The sequence below is a fragment of the Scatophagus argus genome, chromosome 16 (assembly GCF_020382885.2).
Source record: "Scatophagus argus isolate fScaArg1 chromosome 16, fScaArg1.pri, whole genome shotgun sequence".
NCBI classification, from domain to species: domain Eukaryota; kingdom Metazoa; phylum Chordata; class Actinopteri; family Scatophagidae; genus Scatophagus; species Scatophagus argus.
In genome coordinates, this window is record NC_058508.1 from 4,646,602 (window position 1) to 4,658,917 (window position 12,316).

Consider the following 12,316-nt stretch of genomic DNA (forward strand, 5'->3'; position numbering starts at 1 on the left):
ACACACACACACACACAGGCATGCAAATCTGCACATTTGTGCACACAGACTCACAGTTATTCTTGTATTGTATACTTGGACATTCAGTAATTCTCACAGCATGCGTACACACATAGTCATTCAGACAGCACACACACAAACACATAGTGCCACTCAACTGCTCTGTATAAAACTCCCTCTGTCTGTCCAATAGCCATTGTGTCTGTCTTCTGTGCGTGGTGATACCACACCTTCATACAGGTATGTCTCTTTGTCTGTCTGTCTGTTCTTTAATATGTGCTCTCAAGGTGTTGTAACCATAGAATGTCAGGAAGGGTATCACCAAAACTTTCAAGGTTGATCTTTAAATTTTATGTCTACTTCTGTTTTCCGTTCATTTCGCTAGAGTATCATCCATCACAGCAGTTTAATCAGTTTTCACTCTTGTTTGTGTTTTAAGGATGCTCCAGCATGAGAGCCAACCCTTTTAATGTGAAAATTGTGCCTTAAAGCATATTACAGAGCTTTAATGATTTCCAGTGTTTTGGATTTCCAACATTTATTCATTATTTCGAGCAATATTCAAGTATCAGCAAAATGAATGAAAACCAATGGCAGACTTAAACACAATCAGTCCAAAGCACTACTAACCACTGTAATGGTCCTTGTCATTTTTGTCATTAAAATCTGCTTAATGCATCCTGACTATAGCCATTCCAATTCCTAAAAACACTAGAAAAAAATAGCAAAAATAAAAATCAATCTAATCAATGAATCCATCATTTTCTTGAGAAAAGTGGACCCAAATTAGAAGTTGTTTTCACCCAAATTACAAAAATCAACCATGTTCTCACTTACAGCTATAGATATCTAGCTTCAGCAAGAGGTTTTAGTTATCCGCTTCGCCAATTTCTTCCACTACACCAGCTTAATGGAGGTGAATAGAATTTCATTTGTGTAAAATAGCTCTGTTTTCATTCCATTCACTTCCACTGCATTTGAGTGTATTTTCTACTTAACTGTATATTTTAGTAACATGAGTCTAAAAACATCACATTTTTAAAATGGTGAACAGGTTTGTTGTATGCGGTGGGAAAACAGAATGCACGGTTCTTCCAAGTGTTGAAGCAGCCTTAACTTTGATATACTTGTGTCTGTATTAGCAGAGCAGGCAACTGATACACAGTCCAAACATTTAGAAAACTACACTGCATCTTCATTATGTAGGCAAACATTATTTACATGTACTGCAGTCTAGTAGTGGTAGGAGGTTTCATTCTGTAGCTCAGACACAGGATGAGGACTGACAGTAGGTCCACTGTTGTCCACTAGAACCAAACAAGGCCACGTCCATGTTCCGAGTCCACAAAGCTGTCATGAAAGCATTCGACAAATGGTCATTGACACCACAGCACTGTTGGCTACTTTGCATTTCTTTCTTTAGAACTATTCGTCAAAGGTCTGACAGCTTATTAGGCTTTTTTATGAGTACAGTCTGTGTGTGTGTGTGTGTGTGTGTGTGAGAGAGAGAGATAGTGAGAGAGTGTGATTAACCTACCACTCTTCACATTGTTCCTTTGCCTCTGTGGTCACTGCTAACCACATACACAAATGCAAACAGTCTGAGGTCAGATAAGCTAACTTTAGCATGCAGACATAGAGGGTACTTAACAGCTGCCTGCATACACAAATGTAATCTATGTAGTGTGTGTGTGTGTGTGTGTTAGAACATTTGCGGAGGCTAGTTCAAGTAGGCATCAAGTTTCTGACTGTCATCTGATGAGCCACTCTCTTTTTGTTGCTTTGTGACATTTCCATCCTGCCAAGCCTTTTATCACAAATCTCATTTCTCAAGAGATTTTTATGTCAAGAAACGATTTTTTTAAAAAATTACTTGAATTTGCTTAAAAATTTAATACTATACACTTGAGCTAGCTAGCTGTATGCCGAAAGCATTATCCGCTTCTTCTTATTAAAGTTTGTTGGTAATAAAGCCTCTCATTCTGTGCAGTGGGGGTTTTATTCCAGCTCTCTTCTTTTTCAGAAGATTTTTACAGACGTGTTTCCATCCCTGCTCCTCTCTAAAATATATTAATAACATACAAAAGCTCTCTTTAACACTAATGTGATATTGTAGGAGACGCATTCTCCTTTACTTCACACACATTGCCCTTGACTAAAATTAACCCTGCCAAAGCCGCGGTTGCCCAGTGGAACTTGACTCTTAAATCCCCTGGTTCGCTCACACCCCTTGCCTCTCTTTAGTGGACAGTCTCTGTCTGTCCTGACGGAGGTGTTAAAATGTGCACATCTCATTCATCTATCTGTCACTTCTCCCCACATCCACCTCTCATCCCTCATGTATGTACTCATAGGTTTTACCTCCACGTACCTTTTTAGTAAAGCCTTGCCTTTCCATTTAAAATTTAGCTGACAGAGCTTTTAATCAAGGCACTAAATCCCAAGTAATTCTTGTAGTAAGGTCCCATAAAAATTGAACTGTCTTTCCTGTGCCAGTACTTGGCATCTCTAAGATTATTTCTCTGCTGGTAATTTATGACAAATCAAAAGCTACTATTTTGTCTCTTCAAAGAGACCTTCCAGGTCCTGTTAATCATTCATCATTAATCTGATATGTGCAAAGCTGCTTATTTACAGATTTAGCAGTCATGGATCAACATCATCATTCATTTGGTGATGTGCCAGGTGGCCAGAAAAACTAAGTCTAATACTTATTTTAATATTCACACTTCTCTGCCATCTCATGTAGGAAATACACAGCTAACTAACCTTCTTTATCCGTAACTTTTGGACAGAGCCAAGCTAACTTTTTCCCTTTCTTTCCAGTCTGTGCTAAGCTAAGGTAAGGGGCTGCTGACTGCAGCTTCATATTCACCATGCAGACATCAGAGTAGTATCATTCTTCTCATGAAACACACAAAAAACTTCCTTAAAAAAATTTTGAAACTGATGTCAAAAAATATAAAGACCAGAAATGATTGTATTCTAGAAGCCTCTCAAACAACAAATAGAGAGCAGATTAGTGGGAGGATTTATTGATTTGCTGTTGAAAGGACTGATGTGTCATTATGCCAAGTTTCTGCGTCTGGCAGGGCAATGGGCACGACAACAGACAGAGGAGACAACAGGCGAGCTTTCGACATTACACCTCTATAAATTCAACTGCACAGTCGCTGGGCTGCTGTGAATTGTTCCTAATGACAGAGAGATAGAGAGTGAAGGAGAAAATGGGTTGGCATAATGGTGTGTAAAGGGATACCAGAGGGTTGTATGTTGATGTATGATCAATTTTGTTTTTTGCTTAAAATCAGATTATAACAACTTTTACAAGTAGTTTTTCCACCTGGATAATGTCTAACAGTGCAGAAATATATTTGGACATGTAATAGTAGGACAGGAACTTTGATCTGTGTCAAGGCACTCCAGCCAAACCGTTGGCATATTTTTATTTTTAGTTTATCAATCACATGTCAGTTGAACATGTCAAACTGTGTAGTTATTAAGATGGAAGTGTTAACTTTCACACTTGTAAACACAATGTAAAATCTAAATAGTAGTGTGAGGAAATGTCTGTTATTTTTTTCATGAGAAATTACAGACTGAACATTAATGTCCTTCACCTGTTCTGTGTTTTAAAGTAAGTCATCCCATCTAATTTGTCAGAGACGCCAGGGCAGATGGAGACAGGGTGAGTGGGGACAAAGGGGGACTAGAGAAAGATGGATGAGGGAGCTAGAAAGCGAGAGAAACTCTATCTCTCTTGGTCTTTCTGTGTTTAACCCTTGTCACATTCTCACCTGTTGACGCTTCATCAATCTCCCTGCATCTCCTGCCAGGAAGGTGTCATCACACACCCACTGTGTATGTCCGTCCATGTGAGGATGTCTGTCCATGTTATGCCAGGACAATGGCAGCTCAGGACAATTTATAGCCAAAACCACCACAGTGTGATCTGGCTACACCACCCTTGTGTGTCTCCGTGCTGGTGTGTTTTTCTATCTCCAAGAAAGATCACAGGAGATTAAGGACTGTGGCTACCTGTGATTTAGCAGTGATGAGTCACTCTTACCTATGCACAGCCAGGACTTCAAGCCTGCCTTTATGTCACATTGGTTTCTCTATATTTTAAGAACCTAAACCTGATATGGTTTATTTCTTTTAAGTCCAGGTATAGCTAGTATCTTTTCTTATAACTAAACATGTTAAATATACACAAAATATACAAAGTAAAAATACTTTTTTACACTTTTTAAAAAGAAACTATACACATATAATATATATACAGTATTGCACTATTTTTAATGTATTAGCAGTAGAAAAGTCACTGTATTGCACTAAGCGATAGAGAAGCGATGAGAAGTTATCATAACGTTTAGAATCTGGAAGCCATGAATCTCTGTTCCAAATTAAATCCGAATGTGCACAATTTCTGATACACTGTGTATATGTATAAAATAACACCATAATTCTCAGTTTCTTTTGCTGAATTTCTGGAAATTCTGTTAAAATTTGAGCTACACTTGGATGGAAAGCTGACTAGTGAGATGTTTGATAAATGAAAGCTTGAGCTTGAGGAAAAGTCGGGGAATCACTAAACTCAGTAGGCTTCATTCAGTGTGGACCCTGAATGTTTGTTTGGCAATCCATTGAGATATTTAAGTTTGGGTCAAAATGGTTGACCATTCAACTGGCTGACCTGTCATTTTTTTCATCTGACAATAAATCGGACCGCAACTGTTTATTTTTATTTTTATATTCAGTCATAGAAATACATAGCAACAGCAGTAATGATAATGATAATATAGAAATAATAGAACTGTCTAAAATAACTGCAACAATAACAATAATAAGAATAATAATAACAATAAGATCAGTGAGTGACTCCAGAGTCTAAGAAACCGAGATTCCTTGTTAAGTGTTTTTAAAGATTAATCAACATCAGCATAGTTTAACTAACTAATTAATTAATTATTTCAGCACTTTAAAATATAATCGTTTCTGGCATATTTTGATTAAGCAATTTGTCAACCAACTGAAACATTTCAGGAGCGCTTTCTTGAAGAACTGCTTTCATCCATATTTTTGTTGTGTGAATATATCATTGTGTCAGTTCCCCTCTCCTGATGGGCCTCTCTTTATTGCAGCCATGTCAGATGTGGAAGAGGAGTACGAGTGAGTACAGCAGCATCCCTTACTGCCTGCAGTTTGACATCACTTGTTTATTTTGTTTATAAATGCATCAACTGTGATCTTAACTGATAATTATGCTTCTCTCATCTCACCAGGGATCAGACAGAGGGTAAGTTCACTTAAGTTCACTGTCCTTAATTGTCACATGCTATAAGATGTGAAACTATGTTCGTTTCTCTGGGTCTTCTTTTTCCCAGAGGTTGAAGAGGAGGAGGAGGAGGCCCAACCTGAGCAGGCAGAGGAGGATGGAGTAGGTAAGATTATGAATTCAGCACAGGTATACAAGACAGCTGCCTGTTGTATAACCAGTCTAGACATAAAAATGGTTTGTGAAAATGTGCTGAAAAAAGCAATAAAAACAATGTAAACAACAAGACAGATTAAAAGAGTTGTGGTCATCTGAAGAAGCTCTCAAAGAGTCCAGCAACTGTTCCCTCTCTTTTTGTGTGAGTTATGACTAGCACTGCACTAACTCGCACCTGTCAACTTCCCTTCTATGCTGCTTTCTCATTGGATGACACTGCTGATTTGGTCTATCAGAGCAGCAAGAGTACCAAGGTAAGGTGACATCACACCTATCACCAGTAGCACCATCATTCACCATTAATGGCTAGGTCTAAAACCGAGCACAGGTGAAATTTGTATTTAGATATGTTTTCAGCATTTGTTTGAAAAAGAGGAGATGTTCATTTGCACCTGATTTTTTATAACACCTAAGCTACTGTTCAGAGACTTTTTACCTGCACTGTATTTCAATACCAAATGGAGATGGGGAATTACACACACAATACATGTATTGTATCCACATGTATGGATAAAATCATACATCATGCCTGAGCATATTTTAATTGACATGTTAATTATGCTTTTGTTGCTACTGCAAACACTTGATTGCTTATTTCCAGCTAGTGTTTTAAAGGTATAAACAACCAGAACAGAAATCTAGTGTGGTATTTTTGTTATCTTGTCTGCTCTAGTTCCTTTTATTCATTGTTTGGAATTTACCAACTCCATAAACAATTTTATTTCCAGGCAGCAAAGTTAGCAAAATGAGCTGGTGAACATGCTGCATGTTTAGGACTAAATAAAAACAGATTCAGAATGGAGGAGACCAAAACAGACTTAAAAAGAGAGTAAATATTGAACTAGATTTATCACAACACCAGAAACACATCTCGAGAACCTTTTAAGGTGATAAGAATGTGTTTGTAGCATTGGGGATTTACGAGCTCCAAGTGACCATTACATTATGGTGCTATTGAAAAATAGATGTCTCATTTTTTAAAGTTTTTTTTTTTCCATTAATATGTAGTAATCTATATTGCTTCGCTCTTAGTCTGAAGTTGATCCAGTAAAATGTTTCCTTGCTGTCTATATTAGCTTTACACTTTCAATGGAGAAACAACAGAGATATCACACAAGTATGCAGCTGCTGTTTAAGAACACATTTTACTTTGAAAAGTTGTAAAAGTTGTAAAAGTTGTACGATGTTTTGTTTTTTTCCCCCCCTACAGCTGCAACCATTGTATGTATTCTGCCATTCAGAATTATACACACGCACATAACAGATGTGAGTTTTATTTCTGCGGGAAGTTCTCTGATGAGTTAAACCTTGATGAGCAGGGCCAAAGTTCCACCATGTCTAAGAGCACATGTTTGGCCAGAATATATCCCCAAATATTTGACTGGTAATGGTTTCCTCTGCCTTCATGACCATTAAGCCCATGGTGATGAAAAGACTTGCTAGATTGTTATTGTTTGGCCATGCCTATCAAAGATTAACACAACCAATGAGAATATTTCACCTCAGAGATGTGTTTACATCAGTAAAACTCCAGTCTGCATGTGCACAGTTATCTATGTGCAATGTATAATAATGGATGTTCACAGAATATTCGACAAAACTACATTTCCCTGCAGCCACAGTGGGTAGTACATATTAGTGAATAGTGTGGCTCTCATTGCATGATGGGAAATGATAGTATTAAAGTAAATAGTAAACATTTTGGGAATTAGACTTATTAACTTTCTGACTATAGTTAGATGAGATGATTTATACCACTCTCACAACTCTAAGTTGTGTTAGCGTTTGAGTGTTAAACTTGCTGGTGGGGTTTGTCACATTTGGGATCTGTTACCAGGCTAATTCTTTCCCCCCAGTTCCAATCTTTATGCTAAGCTAAGAGGATGCTGATGATAGATACATATTCATTGCACAAGTATAAGAGTGGTATTTATTTCATGTAGATTTCTACAGCAAAGTCTAAAAGCATAATTTCCAAAATGTCTATTTCTTTAAGCTTGCTACCTGTGCAGTATCAGATTTAACTTGGCACTTTTTTCAATCACTCCACATCTCTTCCCTCCTTTTGTCCTCATTGCTACCTTTGAAATGTCACTGTGTTTATCCATTCTTTCCATTTATCCCTCTTGATCACCCTTTCTTTGGTTCTTTACCACTTCATGTCTTACTTCTGTATACATTTCATCCTCATTTTGACTGTCCTTCTATCCTTCTTTCTTATATTCTTTCCTACGTTTTCACCTTTTTGCCTGTTTTTCCACTCTCCCTACATTCCTTCCTTCCCTACTTCCATTTGTCACCCCATCTTTTCTCCCTTGCTCTCTTTCCTCCACTTTCCTTTGTTGCTCCATGTGTTATCTTTGTTGCCCTCTTTCCATCTTTCATTCTGTCTTTATGTGACTGTTCCGTCAGATCAAGATGCCCAGGAGGAAGGTGAGAAGTAGTAGACGTGTGATTCCCTCGAGGGTTAAAACTCCTTTAAAAACTCTCCTGTCCTCAAGCTTAGCATCATGTTAGCTAACTCAGACATTTTTACCTCAAATGAATTATCTAACAATTAAAATTAGATCTTATCCTTTAAATCCCACCTGACTCAACCACTGCAAAGCTCACATAGAGGAAACAAATTATTGTAAGCTACATTTTATGGAGTAATTTGGTCTCCTCAGTAATTAAAAAGTGGTACCTTCCATACTATAATCACCTTTATTTTGCTGAAAAATCTTTAAGAATGGCCAAATAAACGTGGTCAAAATTTAACAGTGTAGAAGCTCAGTGTGACTCTGGATTGGTAAGAGAAGTGCCTCGCTTATGGCGTCTTTGTCTTTATCATAACTAATTTATTGCTTAAATTTTGTTGCCCTTTCTATTCTCAGCCCCATGCTTGCTATGTTGTCAGTCACATTAACAGCTTTATTAACAATTTTCAGATCTTCAAATGAGTTTTTTCACACATTTGAGAGAAAGTATTTCATCACTAATATGACCTCTTTTATCTCTTCTTTCTTTCTCATCATTAACAGAGGAAGAACGACCCAAACCCAAGTATGTTCACCCAATTCTAGCATGTTTGGTTGCAGTAGTTCTTCTTTTTTTCCTCAGTTAAAAAATGTCATAATTAATTACTCTCTCAAAATTCTCTCATTTTGTGTTTCCTTTTTTCTCCAGACCAATGGTGCCTCAACTTGCACCTCCAAAGATTCCTGAGGGGGACAGGGTGGATTTTGATGTAAGTTATAGAAATGGAGCTAAACTTCAGTTCAGATCAGTTTATCTTTTTCTGTTGCACTGGCTCTTCTGGTTCTACGCATATCTGAGTGGCGGAACACAAAATGCTCACCATAGACAGTATATCTTCATGCTCCAAGGTCAAGCATGGTGCTCCACAGGGATCAGCATTCGGGCCACTTTTCATCCGTGCCTGACACTTGATTGTGTCTTAAAAAAAATAAATTATCACTGCTATGCAAATGACACACAAATATACTTTCATGTAACAGTCAATGACCACTCCCAACTTGTGAAATGAAACTACTTCACATCTGAAGTTCACTATTGGATGTGTAACAATTTCCTGTATTTGAGTATCCAGAAGACCGAAATGCTGCTTGTTCATCCAGCCTATCATAGGTCCATTTTAGTTTTTCATAGTTAAGAAACTGGGACTGGTTTTTGACTTCTTTTGAGCCGCAAGTTCTCCTTCTGACTTTAAATTTCTTTGTTCCTTCTTACATCTCCAGTCTTATGATTCAATAGTTGCTCACATCTTTATGCTGGTTATTTAAGTGTATCAATGACTGAACATTTTCGTGGGGGTACACCTCATCAATCAATAAACCCTTCCTTATTCCATAAGGACATCCACAGAAAGCGTATGGAGAAGGACTTACTCGAGCTGCATACTCTGATCGACGTTCACTTCGAGCAGAGGAAGAAGGATGAGGAAGAACTCATCAGCCTCAAGGAACGGATCGTAAGTTGACTTAGATGCTTGCGCTTTCCAGCCATATCTGTGCAGAAAGGTGAATGGGACACTAAACACCTAATCTGGCAGAAACAGATACTAACCTGCAATGTGACAACATGTCCTAAATGAATGTAGCAGTAGTGATACAAAGTCATATTAAGTACATACAAAGTACTTTTTGCTCCATCCTATAATTACAATTTTGAGGTATATATACTCAGCTAAATTTCAAAGAGAAATATTATCTTTTTACTCCAGAAAAATAAGTAAAAAGGTAGTATTTAAAATAGAGGACTTTACTTGTGAGGAATATATTATTTATGGTAAGTTGTCTTAGGTCAATGAATACTGAATACCTCTCTGGTGCATGGAAGATTGTGAGGTATGATGTTGTTAAATAATGAAACATATTTCTCCTTTATCTTGGGGTGGATTAAAAATAAAAAAAGATACAAAATTCTCCTCTGAATCTGAATGTTGTGTATTAATTTGCATTAAAACGTTTTATGCTGCTTTTGTTTTGCTTTCCACCAGGAACGTCGCCGGTCAGAGAGAGCTGAGATCCAGAGGATTAGAGCAGAGAAGGAAAAGGACAGACAGAACAGGATTGCGGTAACTCAAACCCCCACACTCACACACAAATGTAGAAATGTATCACCAAGTCTACACAGTGTTATACTTAAAGAGGCTCAAACAGGGCTGTATGTTGAACTGTCTCTCAAGGATCCACTCTGATTTGATGACTTATTTGTTTCTCGATGTGAAATCACTTTTTTACATAATGTATAAAAAGCTCAGTACGACACAGCGTCTCCCCTCCAGGTGCACAACAATTCCATTTCTTTTTTTTTTTCTTGTTCTTTTATCACTCCTTTTTTCTTCATCTGCCAGGAGGAACGTCACAGAAAAGAGAACGAGGAGGCCAAGAAGAAAGCTGATGAAGACGCCAAGAAGAAGAAAGTGCTGTCTGGCATGGGAGCGAACTTTGGAGGCTTCCTGGCCAAGGTCAGACAACAGTAGAGATGATGGTAACAGTGATGATGAAGAGACAATGATACAGAGGATGACTTTGGACTGCGTGTGTGCTGTTCCAGGCTGAGACGAAGAGAGGCAAACGTCTAACGGGCAGAGAGATCAAGAAGAAGACTTTGGCTGAGAGACGGGAGCCACTAGGCATTGAAAATTTAAGGGAGGATGCACTCAAGTGAGTGTCCTCCAACTGTACTTCAGACAGCTAACCAATGATGTTGCACCATTACAGCAGCTGTCAACTAGATATTATTCACCTAAAAGATTATTAAACAACTTTATAGATTTATATACTATTGTAAAGGTTTGTTAAAAAAGACCAAGGGCGTATTTAAGTAAATCCCTCCTCTGAACAGGGACTGCCTTTTTTAGACAGCATTTTTCACTTAAATAAATGGCTAGCTAGCTACAGCTGCTAAAATCTGCTAGGTCACCCAACTGAAATCAAAGACACATTTCATAAATTACCAAGAATTCAATGATAAATCTTCCACATTTCTAACTGCAAACTTGTCTTTCCAAGGCAACGGGCCCAGGAGATGTGGAATTGGATCTACCAGCTGGAGTCTGAGAAGTTTGACTTCATTGAGCACATGAAGCACCAGAAATACGAGGTTCTGTTGTTACTGAAAACAGAAATAACAGGAGTTTGTTATGTTCTACGGCTGACTGAAAATTAATCAGCAATTAATTTAAATTGAAGATCTTTGGGTTTTTGACTGATCTCTTTTATAATAGTTTTAATTTCCCCCCATTACTAAAATCTAAAATCTTTGTGCTTGCCTCCTGCAGATCACCGTATTGCTGAACAGAATCCAGCATGCTCAGAAATTGTGAGTAGTTACTTTTCCACAAACCAACGATGAATTGCACATCAGATATTCGTCTTCAATCCCTCTTACACCCTCCTTTCTTTTTCTTCCCTCCCCTCTTCCTCCAACAGTAAAAAGGGCCATGGCAAAGGGAAGGTGGGCGGTCGCTGGAAGTAAAGGGGGGGAGAAGACAGTAAAACCAAAAACACATTGACAGCAAAGAAGGGGAGGCAGTATAGAAATGGAGGAATCACACATTTCCTCTCCTTTTGTGCTGCCAGAGCCTCTCTGGAGGTCCTTCCTGTGTGACAGATATTGAATGTTTCTTGATGACATGTATTCATAATTAAAATGACGTGCACTCAGTTTTGAGTTGATTTTGTCACAGTTTCATTTTTTATTCAATTAAATCATTTTTTTTTTTCTTTATCTAATGTGTGTGACTCACAACACCCAAGTGGCTCAGTGATCTGCTTTTAGCTACTGTCTGTCTGGTATAGCTATATTATGTGATGACATAATGTTGGGTCTCTCCAAAAACCAAATTAAAGAGTTTAGTCTAGACCTGCTCTAACTGGAAAGTGACATAAGAAAACGTTTGTTGTGATTTGGCGCTATATAAATAACTCCCCCTCATCCCGGCCTCATGGTTGGCTTACTGCGTGAGAAAAGGACTGAAGAGGACACACTGTTAATCCAGTCTTTCACTCCTTGCATCACTATAGGACACACAAACATGCATATACACACTGACCTCACTGAAGTAAAATTTATCAGTGAGGCTTATGATATTGCTTTAAGGTTAGGCTAAGGTTAGGGTTAGGATTAGGCAATTAATGTTTAATGTTATTGTTTATTGGTTAGGTGGTGGTTAAGCCTACAGGAAATGAAGGGAAGTCAATGTAATGTCCCCAGAAGTGATGGAAACAAGACTGTGTGTGTGTGTATGAGACTCTCTGCTCGTGTGCAAATGAAAGGATATCACGTTCGCGCATTAGGGTATTATAGCGTGTG

General features: G+C 38.0%; 1 protein-coding gene across 3 annotated transcripts; it reads left to right on the forward strand.

Moving 5' to 3' along the window:
• tnnt1 (troponin T type 1 (skeletal, slow)) lies at nt 1-11,674 on the forward strand. 3 transcript variants are annotated; one of them, XM_046415583.1, is made up of 15 exons: nt 2-240; nt 5,145-5,172; nt 5,286-5,299; nt 5,388-5,444; nt 5,731-5,748; nt 7,907-7,927; nt 8,518-8,539; nt 8,663-8,723; nt 9,351-9,467; nt 9,996-10,073; nt 10,353-10,466; nt 10,556-10,665; nt 11,014-11,104; nt 11,283-11,323; nt 11,434-11,674. In XM_046415583.1, the coding sequence occupies exons 2-15, from the start codon at nt 5,147-5,149 to the stop codon at nt 11,477-11,479; spliced, it is 816 nt and encodes a 271-aa protein (XP_046271539.1). In that variant the 5' UTR covers nt 2-240; nt 5,145-5,146; the 3' UTR covers nt 11,480-11,674. The 3 variants fall into 3 exon arrangements, with proteins under 3 accessions (XP_046271542.1, XP_046271539.1, XP_046271541.1); XM_046415586.1 differs by lacking the exon at nt 7,907-7,927 and having other exon boundaries at nt 1-240; XM_046415585.1 differs by lacking the exon at nt 2-240 and having other exon boundaries at nt 4,953-5,172.
• Nucleotides 11,675-12,316: the final 642 nt, after the last annotated feature.

Excerpts from the sequence above, each read along its gene's own strand:
- tnnt1 (XM_046415583.1), top strand. The coding sequence starts at position 5,147 with ATGTCAGATGTGGAAGAGGAGTACGA. Across the intron at positions 8,540-8,662 it reads GAAGAACGACCCAAACCCAA|ACCAATGGTGCCTCAACTTG; the intron begins GTATGTTCACCC and ends TTTTTTCTCCAG. Across the intron at positions 10,666-11,013 it reads TTAAGGGAGGATGCACTCAA|GCAACGGGCCCAGGAGATGT; the intron begins GTGAGTGTCCTC and ends TGTCTTTCCAAG.